The sequence below is a fragment of the Platichthys flesus genome, chromosome 14, assembly GCF_949316205.1.
Source record: "Platichthys flesus chromosome 14, fPlaFle2.1, whole genome shotgun sequence".
Lineage (NCBI taxonomy): Eukaryota > Metazoa > Chordata > Actinopteri > Pleuronectiformes > Pleuronectidae > Platichthys > Platichthys flesus.
Genome location: NC_084958.1, coordinates 18,568,884 through 18,592,069, shown reverse-complemented (window position 1 = coordinate 18,592,069; position 23,186 = coordinate 18,568,884). Strand labels below are relative to the sequence as shown.

The window sequence follows — 23,186 nt, the reverse complement described above, 5'->3', positions numbered from 1 at the left end:
TTCAACTCCAACTGTAAGCACTAAAGCTCTTATGCTCAAATAATGTTAAATGTCAAATTTCTCCACTAAAACCAATACGTACTGGTTATTTAACAGATTCAGATTGTACAACAAAACATATGATTAGTTATTGTAAAAAAATAATTGCTTGCTTAACATGAAATTATCAACACACACATCTAAACCAGCCACAACCTTAAAACCTGTTCCCTGTTGATTTCCATGCAATCATAAGTGTGGGCGGGTGTTGTACAGATTTATATAACAGGCTCATGTAGGAGGAACAACGTCAGCAGTGGAGCCAGCCACTCACAGTCCAAATGAGTTGTATAGTGTAAATCTTTAAAGCCTGTTCAGCAGGTCCAGAAACATTCTTACGTTTCCCGCAGCTTGTAGAAGTATTTACTTATGTTATGTTGCACAATGTTGGAAGTTAAAGTGCACCCATCTGTAAATTTCAATGTAATTTTAGCTCTGCCACAACATGTTTGGAAGAGCAGACGTGACCTCATCTCTTTGTAATGTTCAGTTTCTTCGGGGGAAACAACCTAAACATGATTTCTTGAGTGTTCATGTTTCCACTTGCTCTACAGCAAAGATAACACGAGCAATTTAAGACAAGTTATCACAAGACGTTGCATTTCGTACAAATCATGTATGCTTTTCAAATTATTCCTCCCTTGAGTTGTTATATGATTGGCAGTATTTGCAAATATTGAAAACTACTCCAGCTGAACAGTCGTTTATTTTTCTCAGCACAATACCATGTGAAAGTTTCATCTTGTACATGGTTTTAGTGGAATCAGGAGTTCACAGGAATAATTTACATACTTTATGATGGATTTGTTTTATTATAATCATGAATCTGGTCTAAGTGTCAGATGATCCCACACTGGCGTCGATTTCGTACAGCCTGTTGTCAAAGGTAAGGTCCGATTCAGCTCCATGTTGTGTGTCCTGAAAAGAAAAACAAACATTTTTTATCATCTGAGTTGAGTCAAGACAAGATGCTTCGCTGTCAGACACTGAGTACTTACATCTGTTTTGCAGTCAAAGAGGTCAAACAATGAATTCTGGTTACTGAGACACACAAACAGAAAAGTCAGCCACCAACACACATGACTATTCCTCAGGGACATTATGTTTATTATTGATGTATTTACATTGTGCAGCGTCTCTTGTTCATCCTGAAGAGGAAGACGGTGAGGATAACTCCAGCCAACAGAGTCAGACCCACTGAGAGGCCCAGGGACAACATATCTGCAGATTAAGAAACATCACAAGAGCTCAGCATTTCAAATCAGCACATTCCCTGCATGTGTTTCGGTGAAAAATGCAGTTACCTCTTGGAATAAAACTTTAAATTCATTTAAGTTTGGGTTAAAAGCACATTTATCCCAAAAACCTTTATGCAAGTGCTTTTTGAGCGAAGGCAATTTATTGGTTCTTATCTTATCAAATTATAAGGTAAATACATCTCGATATACACTCATTGCATTTGAGTTAACACAAAATATGCTCAGTTGAATTATTTGAGAAGGAGTTCCAGTTACCAGAGTTTTCATCAGGAGGGTTGATGGGGGGGTCTGTGTAACAGCTGCCGGGGAAGATGGTGATGTCATCGAGAGCTACGTCCCCTCCTTTATTCTCCCCCCTCTGATACACAAACACGAACTGTGGCGTATAATACAAAGTTAGTCAGAATCTGGACATTTTCTGCATATTCATTAGAAAACTCTGAAGCGTATAAATGATTTCACTGGTTAATCTGTTCAGTTTTTCCAGGCTTCCTGATCAGATGACACGTTTTGCTCTTGACAAAATATTCCAGCAGTATTTTTAAGTATACTTTTATTAATTAATGACCAGCTGACTGAATTATCTCTTATAAAAACCACCATAATCCAATAGTTACCCAGAATGCATCTTCATGTTGAATAGGCACTTGAGCCATCTGCCACTTATCTCCCCTGTCTCCCGACTCAATCCACTTCAGATTTCCTTCTTCACTTCCACCTGATTGCATTTTTCTACGGGAGAGGACAACACTCATTTGATTAAAAAAGTTAATTAAGACATTCATGTTTCTCCTTCGACATGAACAGTTACCTGTCATTTATGAAAACTCTGAGAGTCCCAACATGGCTGCCATACATGTGGTACCAGAAGATGAGACAGTGCCCTCTACTGGACGGCTGGAACACATCACTGATCAGGAAGGACCTGTCTCCCCACTCTCCCACTAAGCTGTCCACATACAGATAATAACCTGTGGGACACAGTTATATTCTTTTTGCAGACATTGCCAATATCACTTCAGATGAATGTGCAGATGGTCTAACCATGATATACAGATAACAGCCCAGTCAGACTTTGTGTTTTATAGATACCTAGAATAAGATCTGTATATTATTTAAATCATCACCATGTGTTGAGTTGGTGGTGTGATCCAAACTGGGTCCGGTGTTGGGGTTTGGAGAGTCCCCTCTGCCGCGGAGCCAGTTCCCCTGGTCAACGTCTCCACCCAGGTTGCTCCAGCTGCACATGTTGATCTCAAAGTCACAGAATCCATGAGGAGGACACTGAGCCTCCGTCAGATGTACATCATCGAAAGCCATGTCTCCCTCCTGAGTGGAGCCAGACTTCACACCTTCCACCACAAACTGAAACACACAGCATGAGATGATGGAAACTGCTGGATAAACTATATATGAGACAAGTTTTAGATGTCATCTCACTCTTATTATATAACATTGTGGTTTCATTTTTCAGACTCAATTTATTGTATATTATATGATTTGTCAATAACTACATTTGAGATGAAAAAAATTTGGTTTTAACTTCCTCATCCAATTAAGTGGTAAATGTCTGTAAAGGCCCAAATGTCAGTGCAAAATATCAGATCACTTTAAAATACTTTTTAGAGAAGAAGTATCTCAGTAATGCAACAATACATAGTGCATGAGCCTAATCTGTAAATTCAAAAGCAACTAGAGCTGCCAAGTAAATATGATGAGGGGCAATATTCATTGGAGATAGTCAAGTAAGGCACTTCGGTAAATTTACTCAAATGCAGAACCTTAGTAAGTTTATTTAGTAACCTCTCACCAGTGTCTGTCTCTTTCCCACAGTGACTGTGGGTCACCAACGGTTGTGGGTGGGTCTTTGTGACTCACCCTGTAAGGCTGAACACGAGGCAGAAGTGAAGCCTGAGCGAACCTCCACAGCCGGCCCTGGTCTCCTGTCTGAGAGAAGATCAGAGCTTCCTTCCCGTCTTCACCCTGCTGGTAAACATTCAGCGTCCCCACGCCTTTCCCATACATGTGGTACCACAGCTGCACACAAGCTCCTTTTCCTGAGCAGCCATAGGAAGGAAAACCTCAATAAAAGTAATTTCATCAGAGATATTACACTGAATATCAACAGCAGCTCAATATCGTCTTCATCTTTTACCTCTGTGGAAGTTTAGAATGCTTCAAAGTCAAGTTATTAGTGTTTTCTTAAAGAGCTAAATAGAATTGACAAGCAGATCTGTCCGGTCATTGTGACTCTGACCTGCAGGGTACAGGGGTGAAGACATTGCAGCTTTCTGGTCGGTGCTGTCGGCAGCGGAGGAGGGTAGGTAGTAGTAGTGGCCCGTGGGTGTGTTGGTGGTGTGGTCGGTGTCTGGTCCTGTGTTGGGGTTGGTAGTGGAGCCCGAGTCTCTGACCCAATCAAAGTCATCAGTGGTCTCCTGCTGCCAGTTACAACTCCCCTCCTCAAAGTCACACAAATCTACAAGATAATAATATATACATTATAATATTTTGGAATGTATTATAAAATTAGAAATACGGGTCTGCAATTGTATGCCTCTGTCAACCAGTGCAGTTTCAATCTACATGCATTTCTTTCAAGACACATATGAGTTTGACATGACCTTTGACCTTTAAAATTGAAATCAGTTAATCTGTGAGTTTAACTGAACATTCAAGTGAATGTTTGTATTTTATTGATCAATTTTATTGAAAGACCAAATAACTTTTGTAAAGGATCCACATTTATTTTCTTTAACTTTGAAAGATCGTGCGTTTTTGACATTTTCCAGGATTTCTCAGGTAGAGATTCATGGATCTCTATGAAAAAAACATCTAGCATCCATCAAATAAATCCCCATGTTAAAAAGAAGTGTTCTGCAGCTTTAGCCCAATTACCCGAGGCAGGACACGGTCCACTGAGGAGGGAGATGTCATCAATGGCGATATCTCCCGCCTCTCCTCCCACCGTAGCCTCCAGAATCACTTGGTGGACTTTCTGCAGCATCACGTGGGTCTGCACCAGCAGCCACTCATCCCCTTGATTTCTTGATTTCTGCCACACCTACAGGAAGGACGGAGGGTGATTCACTTACAATGAGGATGTGGGGAGGGTTTTGCAACATCGCACTATGCAAACTGTGCAACTTGCACTCCATATACCATGAATTGATGTTGTTTTGCAATCAGAATTTCACAATTATGTGAAAAGTATAGAAACGGAGAGAAAATGAGGTGGAAGCAAATATTTCTTAATCAGCTTCACAGCAAAAACCCTCACGTATTTTTCATGCAGCAACTTTATTAAAAAACAAAAACATAAAGTACGAAAACTATTATTATTTATTCATTTTTTACCAGTGTTTTCTTCAAGGGATCAGCTGAGTGTAGAAACATCTTCAGAGATCCCACGGTAGCTCCAAACATGTGGTACCAAAATGTGAGACAGTATCCCTTTTCTCCAGCAGGTGGCAGCAGTGCAGACTTCATCTGAGCCATGTTCCCCTTTACACTTGGTGTTGAACTCTTAATATAAAGGTATTTCCCTGATAAAGAAACATAGACGACTTTAGATTATCCGGAGTTCCAAGTGTAAACGACAAAGTCAATGATACTCTATTGATCCTACATGTAATACTGTGTGTTTTCAGAAATTGCTTGTAAAACTATTTTGTAATGGTTGTGACCTTTGCCCGTAGTGTGGTCTCCTGCAGGTCCCGTGTTGGGGGTTTCGGTGGCGCCGGATGTGCTGAGCCAGTCAAGCTCATCCTCAGCCCCCTGCACCCAAAGACACAGGCCATCTTCAAAAGGGCAGCTATATGCAGACAGAGCTGAGGAGGAAAGACACAATAACATTAGTTCTGTCAGACAACTCACGTTTGATCATGTAATATATTTATTACAACAGATTTAGTGTTTGGCGTCTAGGCTCCAACTTAATCACTCCCCCATATGATTACACAGGAATGATGGGCGTGATGAGCAAATACTTGTAACCCCCCGTTGGAGCATACAGGTGGATGCTGGGCCTACAGGTGGATGCTGGGGTGGAGGAGGGACTGAAGCAACAGGTAGCAATACTGCAGCAGCAGTGCAAGCAAGAGGGGTTGATGGGAAATGTCTCTCTGGTTAAATAGACCACCTGATAAGGTGGGTGTGTGTTATAGATGGTTGTGGAGATTGAGGTATGTCACATGATGTATGTCACGTGATGTATGTCACGTGATTGGCGCAGCGCAGCTCGAGTTGCCTGCCAGAACTAGCTCGCAGGCGTCGCCATATATGTCCATTTAAACATGGTAGAGATATGAATGAAGAATCACATAACCAACCAATACCACGACAACATTTTATAAATTAACTCACATGTTGAAATCATATTTACCTGGTGGTTGGTAGGATTTATCACAGTTTAAAAAAGAGATGTCATCCACAGCTAAAATACAACCTCCAGTGGCTGTGGCCTCCTGAGTTACTGTATTCATACCACTGAACAAAACCTGAAAATAGACAGATGCATATGAGAAATACTGCATATTTGGGTTCATTTACCAACATATTTAGAAGACTAGTACATACAAATACATGTGTGATAATACAAGTGCACATGATTTGTTTTTTGTCAACCACATTCTGATACATTACTTGATCATTTGCACACATATTTATCAGATCCCATGCATAAAAAATATAACGATGGGTGGCTTAAGTGAGACAAATAACGAATTAAATACTTTTAAGGTTTTGGGATTCTACAGATTCATGTAAAATCTCCCTAAATAAAATGTTCATCTGGGTGGAGACCTGGTGACCTTGTTTATTCGGGTTAATAAAACAATACATTCCCGTGTCCCCTGCATAAAGATTCAAAGACAACATGAGCGTACACCTTATAAGGCTGCTGTTGCAGGCCGAGAAGCAGTGTCTCCGCAGTCCAATGGGAGACAGTGTTGTGACTACGTGACCACAGGATTGCTTCACTCCCCTCAGCTTGCTGCATAAGCACTCTGAGTGACCCAGCACTGACAGAACTGATGTGGAAGTGAAACCTGGGTTGAGGAAAGAAGGAAGGAAGGAGGGGAGAGCGTTGGAATGGGAAGACAGTTGAGTGGTAGAACGATGGGGGAGGTGTGGAGCATTGAGCAATTCATACGATTTTGAATCAAAAACAAATGTGACGATCGATGCCGCGGTTGTCACTCACTGAACCTGGCAGTAGTGGGATGACAGGGGGAGTGAGGGACTCTGAAGCCGGGATTCGCTCTGTGTGGACCCCTGACTGAAATTCACCCTCATGTAGAAGCCTGAGAACAAGGGAGCACATCCTGAATCAACAACATTTACTCCTAACAGGTTGATTCATTTGCTGCACTGGGATCAGTTCAGAGTTTCGGCATGTTATCAATTGATTTCTCTTCCTGTGGATCCATAAATTCAACCAATGAATCAGTAACTTATCCACTAGAGTCACCTTTGTCTGTGGTGTGATCAGTGGGCGGCTCGGTGGAGTTGCTGGCTTTCTGTCTCTGCCACGTGCTCTGTCCTTCACTGGAGTCAGTCCATTTGCATTGATCCCTCTCAAATGAGCAAGGACCTACATTGACGATAAAAAACAGCATGAATAATACTGCTGGGAAAAGAGAGGGGGGGGGGGGACCACATTGATGTCTCACAGTTTTTTTATTTTATTTTGGTTTTGTGACACATTTTGCTTCCAAGAACATTTATTTTTGTCCAACGATAAAGGTCATGTGTGTTGTCCATATACTTGAATTGATCGTAAATTGTGAAAGAACTTGGTCATGTTGTCCGGCAGGCTGATGTCTCACTGGCTGATGTTGAAACAAAGTCAATGACACAATATCCACAAGTTGTATCAGCATGCAGGGACATATTACCTACGTATCTCTTACAAGAATCATATTGCAACAAAAGCCATCACTACTTTTGCCTTTAAAATAATTTCTGTGTTAATTAGCATGGATTCTTTAGCTTTGCTCTTTGTGATTGTTTGTGCCTTTGGAAGAATTTCCCTCCAATCCCCTGCTGTGTCAGCTGTCTCCACAAGGAGGCTTTTAAACACAAGTAGTTTTGTTCTTTAATGACGATGTGACGTATAAAAATATGTGCCATACAATAAAAATACAATTATTAGTTACCCAAAAACTCAACTTGTTTTTTTCACACAGTTAAAAAGATTGAGAAAGTCACCACACGGCTCTATTTGCCATTAGCCGACTAATGTCAGATTTACTGAAGGTCTTTCGGGCCTGTTAAAGATCCATGCAAAATGTAGCTCTCACCACAGCTGTCCTCGTCCTCCCCCTGGGGACAGTCTAGATGATAATCACACAGTAAGGTGGACGGAACACAAACTTTTCCAGCCGACCTCCAACAGAAAAATGTGTTATCCTGCAGCACCAAAGACAGGGAACACAAATCATGATGTTACAGGCCTTGTTGTGTAGAATATTTTAAATCTTCAGATGTAGTTGTGTAGTTGTTTACCGGACAGGGACTGATTGGACCTGTTGAGGTTGAGCCTTGAGATGTGGGTGGGTTAAAGGTTGGAGATGGGGGGGAGGTGGGCGACGTGTCAGGGAGCCCGTTGTTGTTGGGGTCAAATTCACACTCTTTGGAAAAAGATACGTCATCCAATGCAACCTTCCCTCTGCGACTGTCACCGTGCTCATATCTGAAGACGATCTGAGATAAAAAATCAAATATCCTCAACTTCTTTGTATTATTCCCACTATTCCCAAGTATTGCGAAGTTAACTATCAGTACAGTGCATTCCTCTACTGATACTTTACCTGAGGGCCTGCACAGTCTGATTGTTCTACACGTTTAAAAAACATTCAAGCTGATTGCTGCAACTTTTATTTCTTGCTCATGGGACAGGATCAACAATCTGTGAACACGGTTGGAAATGAGGCCTCAGTTGTCTTAAGTGTTCAGCTGTCAATTGAATTGTGTCCTCGCTGACCTTGCTGCTGGCTGATGAGGAGAACGTGACCTCTGCTCTCTGCCAGCTGTAGCTCTGTGAGTTTTCCCTGAGCCATAACAGTCTGTCGCCACTGCCGGACCCTCGTGTCCTGGACTGGGCTGTCAGTGTGGCTGTAGAATCCTCCAGGCTGAAGTAGAAGAACCTCATCTACATAGAAAAGATAGGTATTGCAACAATGAGGTGAGAGGAACATAGAAAAGAAGGTGAAATAAGCATGAGATGGATAATAAAAGCTTATGAAATATTCACACATAAGCAGCAGGTCGAACTTTAATAGTATCAGAAGCTTTCAAAGGTTATTTGTGGTGTGCTTGGTAAGTTAAGTAAACTCACAGTACAGTTCGAGACGGGTATTAACGTTTTGGAGAGAATCTCTGATGTCTGTCCCTTCTTCTTGAGGTAAGTCCCAGGTATCACATAATGGCCTGTATGATAACAAAACAGAAACCATAGGTATAGGTTTGTTGTTAACAGAATGATTAAATATAGTATATTAATATGAGTCACCCCTTAGCCAGGAGTCTCAGGGAGTCTAATACCTGCATCAGAGTTTTTGGTGTGATCCCTGTGAGGCCCATGGTCGGGCCAGGCGTCCTGTCCTTTCTGAAGCAGCCACTCATCTCCAGGGGTGTCCACGTCACTCCCTGCCCAGGAACACAAGCCCTGTTCGAAGCTGCAGCTCTCCATCAAATCCTGTTCTTCTACATCATCATATAAAGGGGGGATGAGAGGAAGACAATTACCACAAACTATAAATTGGTACTCAAGAACCAGTGAACACATAATACTGTACATACAGAGTCATATCCACAAATTACAAGTCAAGAATGGCACAACAAATATTTACAGCCGCTCTACGGTATGAGCTACCATTCACTATCATGATGATATCTCACCACAGTTGCTTTCATCAGACCGGTCCCCACAGTCATCACTGAAGTCGCACACTTGGTTGTTGTCAACACACACACTGTTGTTGCAGAGAAATTTGCTCTCTGGACACGGGGGCTGGGGCTCTACGAAGACAAACAATATTGATTGAATGTAAAATCAGCATTAGAAAGTGCTAGGTGTAAATAAGTAACAAAAAGGTTTTAAGTTTACCAGGCAGGGTGCAGTTTGTGAAGTGGATGTCATCAATGGCAATATGTCCATACTTGTTGAAGGTTTTGGAGGCTTGAAACAGGATGGTGAAGTCCTGAGGGATTCTACCAACCGTCACCTCCCCCCGTTGCCATAGATTTCCATGGCTGCCTGATAACCACCACAGCGTTGTTGACCTAGAGCCCTCCAGCAGTGACACGTCCAGCTGTTCTACATCTGAAACAGGGCACAGAACACAAGACTGCATGCACAAATACAAAAGGGTGACTCACATATGAAGAGGACATGCATGATTTTGATTGATTTTTGAATGGCTACACACGAACATGTGCATCTGCCAAACATACCCTCTCCATAAAGGTTGTAGTAGAAGTGCAGCGTGCAGGTGGCACCGGCCTGTTTCATGGTGGGACTCTGCAGGGCAGCGGGGCTTATCTCGTCGCCTCTGTCCGAATCCACCGCCATGTACCAACCTGGAAGGGTCAGATAAGAACCAGGGAGAACAGTGTTTTCTTTCAATCCACAGTCAGCAGAATACTGCAGAAAATACGGAGCCGGAGCAGTTTCATCAAGTTGAAATGGGGTGGAAAGTTGTGAAAAGAGGTTGTAGCAGGGTGACGGGAGAATGGGGATGATAGAGGACTTCCTCAAACAGCTCTGCATTTCACAGATGAAAAACTGTGGGAAATATCCAACATTCAATGCAGAAAATTATAAGATGTTTCTTGTTGCTCTTTTATTTTCTAGTGCATTTATTCATTCGTTTACTGTATCTATGGGAAGGCACCATGGATTGATGCTTTCCCTTTCTAGAACCTAGTTCATTTGAATTGGGACTAATAAATGCACTAAAGGTTTTGGGTGAAAGCAACTGATTTAAGAGAATAATCAAGTTGTTATTTGGAATATAAGAAGTATAAACCCAAGTCAGAGTAAAACAAATTTAAGATCTGGTTAGAGTGTGTCCTACCCAGTTCAGTGCCCAGTGTGTTGTCCACAGTGGGTCCAATGTTTCCTGCAGCATTCCTTCCTCTCACCCACTGAAACTGGCCCATGCTGATGTCCATCCAATCACATGTGCCATTTTCAAATGAGCAACCCTCAAATCCCCAGTTTGTTTCATTCACTACAATAAAAAGAAAAGTTACATTTATATTAATCATCTATTCAAATATCATTAAACATATTTCGGTTAACAACTACAGGAACAAACAGAAATAGTACCTTGACAAGGCCCTGATGTTAAAGTGATGTCGTCAAGGGCAATGAATCCTCTATTGTGAGCCTCTGCTTCAATCCACAGCTGAGTGTGATGTAGTTTAGGGAGTCGGTGAATCACATTGATAAAAAAACTGTTGTCTTTCTTATTTTACTGTTGTATGTGTGAGTACCTGGAACGGTTTGGTCTCCTCTACAGATTGGGAAAACATGCTCCATCTCCTGCCACTGCTGTTACTATGGAACATCAGGTCCTCCTCTGATTGCCCGGATCGCTTGTACACCCGCAGTGTCCCTGAGTCACTGACAGACAACAGACATATTTCTTATGTGAATGCTGCTTTAGTTATGTTTGTTTTACTAAAATAAAGCCATTATTCACTTCATAAAAGTCAAAAAACTTAATTGAACTAAATTTAATTCTGGCCCCTGATCGCCGGAGAAGTTCCACTTCTATAATTCTGCAAAAAGCGCAGTCCTGAACATTTTCTGACCTAAAAACTAATTTGATCAATTTCTCTTCTGCCGGTTTTCATCTGTTAACAATTGAAGATTTTTATTTTTTTTAAGCTGACACATTTTTGGCTGTTGTTGGGTTGAAGCAATTATTAGGTCTTGTCTTAAGACTGAACTCTGCCACAGAATATTCGTGCTCTTGCACAAAGTGGAGCAGATGATTCATGTCTAAATGCCATTTGTCCACACTTCCTCAGGAAGTCAATGAGGAAACTAAACAGAGTAAACAGGATGAAGTGCATCCTCTGCATTGTCACATACTGTAGCATGGGAGAATGGTGGAGGATCTTGGATGTTTTGTATTTGCTCACCTGTTTTCCATATAGTACCATAAGGTGAGACAGGAGGTAGTTTCCCTCAGTTGGATCCATTCGGACACTACCTGTGCACGACTGCTGTGGTTTAGGTGAAGTGATGAGCTCAGCAAAAACCAACCTACATGTAAAAGAAAAAACAACTTCTTGCAATACAAGATAATTCTATTTTGATTCGTCTTTAAGTTAAATATTTGATGATGGATCAACTCATGTCTCATTTTTAGTACAAACTATCAATCCCTCTTCTGGTTAAACTACTGAAACGGGAGTTCCAAAGTACGTCATACATTCCTCTGTAACAAGTTTCTTCTCGAGTAAACGACGTGACAAAACTTTACTTGAGAAAGGAGGAGGTAGTTTCAGTAAAAAGAAATGAGTCACTGCTAAAAAAAGAAGTTAATGAATAACAGTCTGTGACCATGAGCAGCTGATAATGTTGATCATTGCAAGATTGGAACTTGCACTTCAATAAACATACAAATGTAATCTCAAAATGAATAAAAAATATCCAAAATCCCAGACTAGATTGGAAATACAGGCCTATTATTTCTCACTGCAGTGATAAAGAAACATTATATGTTTGGTGGTAGTATATCTGAGTTCATACCCTGTGGGCTCTGAGTGGTGTGGTCGGTCGGTGGACCATGGAAGCCCCCATTGGCCATCACCCAATCATGTCCATCTTCTTTAGGGACGTTGATCCAGCTGCACTGCCCGGACTCAAAGTCACAGCTTCCTGGAGGCCTGCAGGCTCCATCCCTCACAGAAACATCATCTAGTTTTGGCACAGAGTCTGTGTCTGACTTTCGGACAACCCTGAACCCCACCTGGTGAGGTACATGAACTGTTTTAGGTGGCATCTCACAGGAATGACAGATAAATACAGAATGCAGTTTGTTCATGGTTTGATTGTCAGAGAGCAAAAAGGTAAAGACAGCATACACGGTATTTCCCCGGGGAGGACACGGTGACCTCTGCCACCTCCCAGCCTGTAGAGGGCTCTCCAGACCATTGCCAAAGGGGATCACTCAGCTGCCCGCTCAGCAGCACATGCACAGCCAGGCTGTTGGAGGAACCAGTGGGTAACCAGTACCTGAGGACACACAGTAAATGCGCAAACATTAAAATCCGATCATCAGATGACAAGTGTGATGTGCTAAATGTGTGCTGCGACAGCAATAGACCTACCAGAAGCGCACACACATCTCTGTTTCTGAAGAGAACTCTGGTGTGAGCAGCTGGGCAACTTCAGGTAGTGTGGCATTTGTTTCCATCACAGTCACATAGAAACCTGGCAAAGAGTTACAGTCATGCTTCGTCTCTGAGGTTAGCATCGTGTTGAGCTAAATGCAAATATTGTAAAGATAAACAGGCTGATGTTCAGTACATATATCTTTACTGGGTTCACCATTTTAATGAGGCTGTTGCTCACATATACTAGACAGCACTGAACATAAAAGTACTGTTGAGGCTCATGGGAAAGTCTTCAGATTTCCAGGTATATGGTCATAAACCAAAATACTGGGAAAGACAAATGTTATATCTCATGGTGAAAAACCAGATGATAACCAAAGTCAGTAAGATTCAAACTGTGGAAACACTTCAGTATTCAGTCTGGACCAAAGGGGTGATAAGCGGTGTCACTGGCAGTGTTAACTTTTGATTAAAAGCTTTCAGTTTACACTACATGCTCTAAAAGACCGATTCCCAACCAAGTGCTTGTGACACTCAGAAGTGAAGCAACATCAGTATGTCACAAAATCAAGAGTTGATAGAACATTCAAAGACTAATCTCTGATTTACCAAATATTGCAACACGACCCTTATTATTGTGGAGTCACAGGTTACCATGTCGGGAACCAGTGCTCAACACAATTCATTAAAGCCTCCATCTTGCTGGGGTGAGACTGTGATTGCTTTGAGTCACATGTTTGCAGTGCGGTGCTTGGTGCCACAGTTTTTCCGCTCACCATTTTCAGTTCCATAGGTGTGATCCACGTGATGTTGTGTTCCCCTTTTGCGACCCCATCGCCCATTATGACTGAAATCTTCCTCAAAGCCACACAAGTTGGATTCAAACCCACACATTTCTAGAATTTAAAGGAAAAGTTAAATTAGTTTGAGGTATGTTGTCACTTCCTGTTAACATCAGACAGTGCTGGGTCTGCGTTACACACTCTGATTGGTGCAGGCCCCCTCCCTCACTGTGACGTCATCAACAGCGATGAAGCCTCGGCTGCTTGTGGTTCTATGACCAGTAAACACCATCTGTGGACAAAGGATATTTTGTGACTGTGTGAAGACTGTATTAAGTTAGCGTTTATTTTTTTATCTATACTAATAAGATGCAAATAAAGAAATACAGGAAATCAAATCAAATTTGACGCTGATAATAGCATAATGGATATATTTGGCACATTACAGTGTATTACTAAACAAATATTTATATATAAAGGAAAAATAGGTCACAAGAAATTGCAGCATTACAGTGTCCATACAAGAGAATAGAAAACTGATCTGCTTCATAAAAATACTGTCACAGTTGATTTAAAAACAAATATAAGGGTTCATCATATGTATACAAATGTAGACAGATATATACATTTATCGGATTTGGAAAATAAAAACACCAGTATCACAAGGCTTAAAAAAAAATCAGTGTTTGGTCAGGCTGTGCTAACTGGATACAACATACCTGTGTTGTGTCGTTCTGGCTGATGGTTACTTGTGCGCTCATCCACTCTGGATTCTGGGTCCCTCTGCGAGTCCAGACTAACAGCTCAGAGGATTTCTAGAACAAACCAGTTATTGTCACTGTAGTTCTCTGGTAAAGATGCTGCAAGCGAAACCTGCTGCAGAAGGTTTGCTGAAGAACTAACTGGGCTACATACATTTCGAACGAGCAGATCCAGGGTGGACACAGAAGGTCCAAGCATGTAATACCAAAAACCAACACAGATATGTGGTGAAGGACTGACGACAGGAACAGAGACAGCTGCTCTCTCTCCATTCTTGGTACTGGATCCATTCAACAGCAAAAAGGAACCTTGATAAACGAAATATAGGTTTTCACAATGACATGAAAATCGTTCTGTATGCCATTCTGAATTCTATGTCTAACTATGCTCATGAATGTATACAGTGGTTACAAGGAGGTCTGATGGTCACCACAGCCTCACCGTGGCTGCACATTTGTGACTGTCAATGGTTTTGTACCTTGATTATTTCCAACAGTATGATCATACTGAGGTCCATCCCAGGGTTGTCCCACTTGAAGTCCACTGCTGACAGTCCAGTTAAAATCACCACTGGCCTCTTGGACCCAATCACACAGACCTGTTATCCAAGATCATTTTTGAAATCTTAGAATAAGGTTTTTGTTATATATAAATTACACAACTGTATTTTTATGATACTTCAAACACACAGATAGACACAAAACAAAGCAGTGGTTTAGTATGAGCCTTTAAATCGATTAAATATTTTTAAAGTCAAACATCGCTGTCAGTTATTTCATTATTTAAAATAAATCGTACGCGTCTTTAGCAAGAGTCTTCGTGATCTTATAAGTTTATCAAGGAGCCATTTACAGTAATCATGCCTGCAATTGACTGATTCACTTCAACAGGTTGGTGGAGGTTTCATTTTGTGATTGTACTCGAGCATTCTTTTAACTCATCACAAACTTTACTGAAACTCTAATTTTCCATGCATCACCTTGTTCAAAGGTGCAGTCCATGGGAGAGGCAGGAGCAGGGGTGGTAGTGGTGGCAGGGGCCGAGGTGGTGGTAGGGATCATCTCATCACAGGACTTGTCCCTGATGATGTGGACATCGTCCAGGGCTAAGCTTACTTCCGATGTGTTACAACTGGCTTGTAAAATAATCTGTGATAAAGGTTCAAGGTGATTTAAAGTTTGCTCTGATTTCTTATTTATAGCGACAGTATTTTCTCAAGTAATTACCTCAGTGTAGATCATCAAATTCTAAATGTTACTCTACCTGGTGAGGCTCTGATGCATTGTAATCCACCCGGTCCAGGATCCATGGTTCACCCATGATGCCATTTGTATTCCACACAGGGCGCAATCTGGCTGTCTCTTTCACAAACACTGTCAGGGTAATCTTTGAGGTTCCTGGATGATGAAAAAATGGGACATAAAGATGTCATAGATAATTTGTGAAGGACAATTATATCTGAATGCGCCAAATGAGAAAAGCTCTTTCACTGGTAAGACCTCATTCTGTCTTTTACATCTTTTTTTATTTCCTTTCTTCTGTGTATATATCCTGCACTATATGTGATGTAGAAACTGTACATGTCTGAATAATTTAACTGCAAAGCAGCTCAAAAGGAGAATTATCATCATGTTCAAACTCTATTGAAGCTATGTAGTGTTTACATTGAGTAAAATACTCTTTATCATCAATCTTATTATGTGTTTTAAGATTTTAGTAATATATTTAATACATTATTATCATCTGACACACAGTATAATATCATTATTTCGTATAATCACTCTGAATAGGTTTATACTGTCATAATCTACATTTTGTATTCTATTCAGTTGTGATATCTTGACCAGGACCCGAAATAAATTCATTTTAAAAGATAGAGATAAGACTGTAGATTGTACTCAGTACCTGCTGACCACCCATTTGAGGAGTGCCAGAGCTCCAGGCAAGCTCGGTCCACAGCTGCCATCGACTCGCTCTCCAGTCGAGCAACTTCTTGTACTTTCGAATTAGGGAACAGGAAGAACGCAAAGTGGCCTATAGGGAGAAAAAAAAGACATAATATGAAAGTGAGTCGTTTTCCAACAGTGACCTGTGCATGCACGGAGATGCATAGTTACAAATTCCAGTAATGGCTGCATTAGAAATAAAAAGAACATCCCCGTGAATAAAAAGGAGAATATCAGTTAAGTCACATTATCCACTGATATATACTCTGCCAGTCTTCGAAGTTAAAGTATGTGGTGTCCCACTTTTGTCTCAAGCAGAGGATCCTTGCTGTGCTACCAATTTCTTTTAAACTGAAAAACACAACTCTTAATATGGTGCTGTTTTTTTTGTGTTTGTGGTGACTCACCCAAAGAAGAATCTGTGGTGTGGTCCCTCCTTGGGATCATTCTACCTTCACTTTTGCCCGAGAGCCAGTCCCAGTCCACTCCGAACTCTGTTGGAGGACTGTTCACCCAGCCGCACAAGTCCATCTCAAAGTCACAGAAACCTGAAAGGAATAAGAGATGCACAGACACACACAGCATGCAGTCATATAAACCTGCTCAAACACCCCCATCCCACCCCCACTATTTCCTTGGTCACTAACCTGCCGGGGGACAGGCACCATTCAAGACGATGAGGTCGTCAATAGCGATATCTCTCCTTGGTCCGTCCCCAGCTATCGCCTCAAAAATCACCTGTCAGTCAGAAATACGATTACAAATTACTTTTAAATTTAACATATGAGATGAGTGAAGTTATTGCCCCAAATCTCATTTGCAAGTATGAAGTTACAGAAATTTCTCAACATATGCTTTAAAACGTGATAAAAAAGCATGAGTGTCCCCTGATCCCCTCCCTCATTCAGAAGTATTACCTAATATCTACATCTGCACTATACATATTAGCAGTAAAGAGTGTCATGTCCTGTGAACTGATTCTGATGTAATCTACTCATCTGATAAATGTGCTCCTGGTGGGTGTAAACCTACTTCATACTTGGTAACTGGGCTTAAAAGCGTCAATCTCCCATGTCTCCAGTGCTTCCCCTGATCTCCACTTCTGTCCCAGAGCTTCTTCTTCTGGCCGTCAGGGCTCTGGAGGTGCACACTGAGGTCCCCCACTCCACTTCCCTCCATGTAGTACCAGAACATTAGACACTCCCCATCGTACGGGGTGGGCTCCATCGTAGCAGTCATCATTGCTACTCTGGACCCCACAGGGTGACTCCACAACTGGGCACTCAGGTAATAACCTGCATGAAAGGTGGGGTTATTATTATTATTATTTTTTACTTGACAGTGTTTGTAGAAAAGTGGCTTTATTCAGCATAGCATCACACAAAATGATATATGATGACTCAAGCCATACACCTGTAGGGAACATATCAGGCAAACCACGAACAACCAGCACATTTGATAAATTAGATTCAGTTTTCAGACGCACCCTAGATGAATTGTTGCAAAGAATTAAAATGTTAACAAATGTGAAAAAAGATAAATAAAATAGCTTTTTCTGATTTATTTTTGTCAGTGCTATTAGCCAGGTGAGACTCTCAAGGAGCTGCAAACCTTGTTCTGTCCCCAGAGTGTGATCTATGGTAGGGCCTGAAGAGTTAAGTGGTTGGGACGTCCCCCTGATCCGGTTCCATTCCAAGGGTGCAGACGATTCAGGCCGCAGACCACAGAGGGAACCCTGGAAGGTGCACTCTCTCTCAGGCGGACAGGAACCGTTCGTGCGGGACACCGCTATGTCATCGAAGGCTATGCTCCCCTGAGTACCACCGACCACAGCCTCTATAATAAACTGGAGAACATTTTGAATCAATTTTAGTGCAGAGCTCAAGAGAATAAGAGTTAAATATTAGTATTTATTTGATTACAAAGTTAAACAGCTGAACAGGGCACCAAGACGCAACTTTTTCGAAAATGCATTAAAGCTAAAACATGGGTACACAGGAAAAAGATTATGGTGATATGAACTGTGGATAAACAATAAGAGAGATACAGAAATAAGTTCTGTTTTTGTGGTTGGAAGTGTAGAAACTCTGACATGAGGATCCCAGAAGTCTTGCCTATCTTCTGAAAAATCTAAATCTACCTGTTCTTCACAAGAAATAAAATGTTTTATCTTCTCAGTGGTGCTCTTAAAACATTTGTGTAAATAATCTTGTCAGGAGAAGACATACACAGAGAAAAAAGAACAATAAGAAGACCTGTATTGTCATGTTACTGTTGAAGGTAAGATCAGCAAATCGCCATTTGTTTCCCTGTGTGCCACTCCTCATCCACACAAGAGTCTCTGGTTCACCAGGATGCTTAACAATAAACTTCAGTGTACCTGAAAATAGGAACACACAAACTGAACTTGTCCATTATGGGGAATAGGCTGAGAAAAACAGACCTATTAAATATGCATCTTAGAAAATGCTGTAAATATTCTTTTTGCATGTACATTTAATTTGATCTGGAAGGGCTTTATGAACAATGACGGCACGTACCTATGCTGTTGCCAAATATGTGGTACCAGAAGCTCACACATATTTGACCTGCAGGTTGAGGGAGGCTGACGAGTCTGGCTGCTGAGGAGATGTTTAGATTTGTTTTGGCTTTTATGAGCATGTAGTAGCCTGTGGAAGACAAAAAAAAAATAATTTGCAACTACTAAGGCAGAAGCTAACGGAATCCAGTAAAATAAGAATAAACACAGAATGCTAATATGGGTGATTATTTATTATGGACAGTAAATGCTGCAGGGGCTGCAGCTGGTAACTACCCTGAACCCACATAACTTTGAGTCTTTTAGAGTGACTAAGAATTAAAATAGAGTTTTAAAGCCTTCATTCATTCAGTTTTTATTGTGCTTACCCCCATATAACTGTTCCCACAAAGTCAAACTGAATTCCTAGATTTAGAAACACTCACCTCCCCTATTAAGGTCTAGCCAAATCTTGTTCTTCCTTTCCCAAGAAATGCTTGCAGTCTTGTCATGGTACCACGAGCAGCTGTCATTTTCAAAATCACATGAGAGTTGGTCCGATCCTGTGGGGACATCGGCCTCGCCACAGTTTTCAAATCTGACATCGTCCAGCATAATTTCATCGGGCCCAAGAATAGACGCTTTGAAGGAAAAGAGCAGCTGTAGAAACAAAAGTGTTTTACTCTCCATTTGTTCTGAAAAGGATTTTGATTTTTTTAACACTAAACTTTTTCTTGAGAATAATGGTTTGCGATGACATTTAACTTATGGACGGCAACCCGAAAACAAACACCATGGCTCCGTGCAGCCACTGGCTATCTCCAGCGCAGAGGCAGAAAAACATAAGAACAACACCATAAATCTAAAAGTCACAAATGGACATAAATTGTTTAAATGTTAAAATTAGTTTAAATAGTTTAGCCTGACCTTAAATTATTTTAATATTACTATGTCTGTTGACAACCTGAAATCCTACAGGATGTTTTACTAACCTTGTATCCCCCTGGCTGGTTACCAATGAAAGCTGTGGCCTGCTCCCAGCTGTCTGTTTTCGTTATAGGAGGCTCCAGTAGCTCCACCTCAGATTCGCCTCGGACCATTTTGACTTTTAAGGCTGATAATGATGAAGGCTTGCCATTAACAATGTAGAACCAGAAACTGAAAAACATTAACAGAACAATCGCACAAATCAGTCCACTGCTGCAATGAGGGTAAAAGACAATTACATCACTGATAGTTATTTATTGTCAGTACCTGATCTGGCATCCTAGGGCTGCCCTGTTGACAACAGCAAACTCCAAACTCGCCCCCGAAAAACCTGTACGTGCATGCATGACGTGTCCTGCAATCAGCAGACAAAGGTTATATCTCTTAAACCAATAAAGCACTTCTACCTCGTGTGACTTCAATTAGCACTTAGCCACTGCACTGATTCACAAAGTATTGGGACAAATGGATCCTGACAGGAAGTTAATAATCACCAAGAGGGCTTCCTGTGGTGTGGTCCTGTCCAGGTATTGAAGTCATGTTTGCAATCTGCCATCTCCAGCGTTGGGAGGTGTCATTCCAGCCACAGGTGTCACGCTCAAAGTCACACGAACCTTAAGGAAAAGGAGGGCAGCAGAGAAAACAATTCTTAGCGTTATTATGATTGTTAGAGCCAAGAAGTATTCAAATTCAAAGATTATGTGAATCTGAGAGCTTCCCAGTAGTTATTTGATAAATGTATTGTGTTTGTATTTTCAGTTTTTTATTTATATTTAAAACCTTCCTGGCATTCCGCTGTCAATTGGTGAATATTCTCAGCGTCTTATATTTGTCCATAGACAATACACATTTAGAGGAAAACAAGTCTAGACAACTACAGTCATTAGGAGCTGACATGTCCCCTGGCCCCTAGTAACCTGAACTCATAATGTTTTCCTCAGTGATTTAGATAGAACAGATGATTGCTTTGTGTTTTTTAAATAACTGAACTCAGAAGAATTTGACTAATATGCGTGTGAAGCTTAATGCATTTTTTTTTAATGAATTTAGAGTTCTGTTCTGGAAACAAACACGTAATGCAAAAGCTAAAAGACTTTGCTAAGATGAACCGAAATCAAATGTTGGTATTCTAAACACAGGGACCGTGTGAGGTTTGGTAACATAAGCTTAGGAAAAGATGAGACTTCATACCACAAAATTCCTCATCAGAGCCGTCTTTACAATCCTCTTTAAAATCACAGACAAGTTCCAGAGGAAGACATTCTGCAGATGTGCAGAGGAACTCCCCATCAGGACAAGAAGACACAGAGACCAACAACACTGTGAAGAGAGTTTTTCTTTAGATTAAAAGAGGAGAACCTTGGGAGGAAATGTGACAATAATCTTCAATGTACATATTAGTTTATATGAGTGAAAGCTCTGGTGACTTCTTTCTCACCGTTACAACATTTGACCAGTCTGGACATGAAAGGATGAACACTGCACATAAGACAAAAAGTGATACAGAAATGTGTGTGCTGTTTAGATTTGAAGAGTCTTACCTGACAGAATAAACAGATGCTTCATATTCAAAGTCCAAGGAAAAACTGCAATCCTTAATGCATTACCGTTAATCCCGGTTACCCTCCTATATCAACAGTTTCTGTCCCAGTAATTGAGAGAGAAAGTGTTTCAACATTTGAGTCACAGCCAGGAGTCATTATCGGTAGAGATCAGCTTAAAGTCCAGTGTGAACTGCAACACATTTCCGCTGCTTGTCTTTATGGCTTTACTTGAACGAAGCTTAAGATTACAAGAATGACCTAATGTAAAAAAAAAAAATCTCAGCTAATCCACAATTTATTGTCTCCTGTTGTAAATAGAAGCACGTAAAAACTGTGAGGAGATGGTTAAGTGAAAAATGAGGTTTACAGAGGGAAGTTAGTTTAGATTGTAATTTAGATGTGTGTCCATCAGAAATATGAAAGGTGGAAAAGCTGTCTGTGTATTACATATACACATTTAACTGCATCTTATCTGACATTCCAGCTCCAGTATAAAAGTACCAGGAAAATTCAGATTCCATTTTCACAGTCTCAGCTCATGGTGTAAATGTTTGCCAGTCACAGGGTTCAAAAGGGTGGTACTTAAACTTTGAACTAATCATGCCGGTGTTTTATGTGTAACATGCAATAGAGCAATCTCACCTCTCATTCACTATAAAGGATAACCAATATTCACCACCTGTCCTCTAGATGGAGGATGGACTCACTCTGTAGTTGAGACGACACTCATTGGCTAACCCCAAATTAACCCTGATCATAAAACCAAGTCTTAATCCTCAAACAGTCAATTGAATTTTCTGAAAACTTTGCAAAATGTTCTCACAAAGTCAAAATATCCTCACAATACTGGTATTGAACCAAAATATCCCTTCATAAAAACAGATAGACATGCGCACACACACACAAGCACACACAACACGACAACAGTGCAAACCAACACCAACAATGCTTTATTATTGTGCACTAGTGTATTATCTTCCTGTATAAGAGCAGTCTTTGTAGTTGCTAATTTTTATATTTCAGCACAGACCTCTTAAGCAAAAAGGAGAATAAACAAAGAGGAAGTGAGAATACAAAATGCTATGATAGATGTTAAGGAAGAGTTGGAGAACAAACCTCAACATCTGAAAGCTTCTGCCCCAAAACAGGATATTGTGTTGCTACACTCAGGATGGACAAAATGTTCCTAATCAGCAACAATGCAATATCACTCTACTAACCTGGTCTCATAACCCCACAACTAACCAGTGAATGCTTACACCGACAATAGAACATTTACATGTTTTCAGTCACACTTTTTGTCTCTTTATGTGATTGTAGTTCCTCCACAAGGACACATTTATATAACAGTTTTGATCATGTTTTGAAATATAATTGAATTCTGGACACAAACACACACAGGGTAACAAAAACAGAAAATACGTTTTTTGCAATAAAGGGGTTTGGTGAAGAAAATCTAAAATACAAAGTAGAAAAGAGATCTTGACAAAATAAATTCTTCTTCTTCAAGAAGAACCAACGTCAAGGTGCATTACCGCCATCTACCGTGTCTTCTTCTGCAGAAATTTCTCGATTATCCTACTTTTACAGCATAAATTTCGAGGAGTAGAAAACGTATATTTCCACTGACTGAGTCGTTAGAGCTCATAATCATGCAACGGTAGATTCAAAGAGACAAGAGAAACAAGTCAGTGCAGTTGTAGTATTCGCCGAAAGCTTTAAGTGATACAAATCTGTGCAGAAATGTATCACTTAAAGCCAATTCTTACTACGGATCTCTTCAAAACTTATTTCTTCCTTCTCCACTGGACAGGAAGTGAATGGGGCCACTTCTTGTCCTTTCTGGAGTGTGACATCTGTGCTAGAAAAAAAAAGTGAATGTGTGTACGTTGGCCCTACTTCCCCCCTTTTTTTTTCACTAGTAGCAAAATGTTGAAATGTGCCAATCAGAAACATGACACTTACTCACTGAAAAGGGTGTACTATTAAGATTGCCT

General features: G+C 40.8%; 1 protein-coding gene across 1 annotated transcript; it reads right to left on the bottom strand.

Annotated features, from left to right (window-relative positions):
* Positions 1-732: 732 nt before the first annotated feature.
* On the bottom strand, positions 733-21,300 carry si:ch211-106h4.4 (MAM and LDL-receptor class A domain-containing protein 1). Its single transcript, XM_062403481.1, has 51 exons — positions 21,187-21,300; positions 20,837-20,965; positions 20,140-20,259; positions 19,913-20,000; positions 19,651-19,816; positions 19,105-19,318; positions 18,681-18,809; positions 18,396-18,520; positions 17,752-17,986; positions 17,173-17,435; positions 16,788-16,878; positions 16,548-16,688; positions 16,100-16,228; positions 15,458-15,591; positions 15,174-15,342; positions 14,673-14,792; positions 14,348-14,502; positions 14,152-14,247; positions 13,634-13,724; positions 13,427-13,546; positions 12,645-12,747; positions 12,399-12,549; positions 12,064-12,283; positions 11,451-11,574; positions 10,797-10,926; positions 10,630-10,708; positions 10,376-10,531; positions 9,753-9,878; positions 9,406-9,621; positions 9,198-9,317; positions 8,841-9,002; positions 8,635-8,726; positions 8,281-8,448; positions 7,803-8,000; positions 7,598-7,706; positions 6,766-6,888; positions 6,499-6,598; positions 6,184-6,343; positions 5,680-5,794; positions 4,982-5,125; positions 4,653-4,840; positions 4,194-4,359; positions 3,556-3,774; positions 3,177-3,355; positions 2,426-2,663; positions 2,110-2,269; positions 1,916-2,030; positions 1,554-1,674; positions 1,164-1,260; positions 1,038-1,080; positions 733-957 (listed from the first exon to the last, which is right to left on the bottom strand). The coding sequence occupies exons 1-51, from the start codon at positions 21,209-21,211 to the stop codon at positions 871-873; spliced, it is 7,149 nt and encodes a 2,382-aa protein (XP_062259465.1). The 5' UTR covers positions 21,212-21,300; the 3' UTR covers positions 733-870.
* Positions 21,301-23,186: the final 1,886 nt, after the last annotated feature.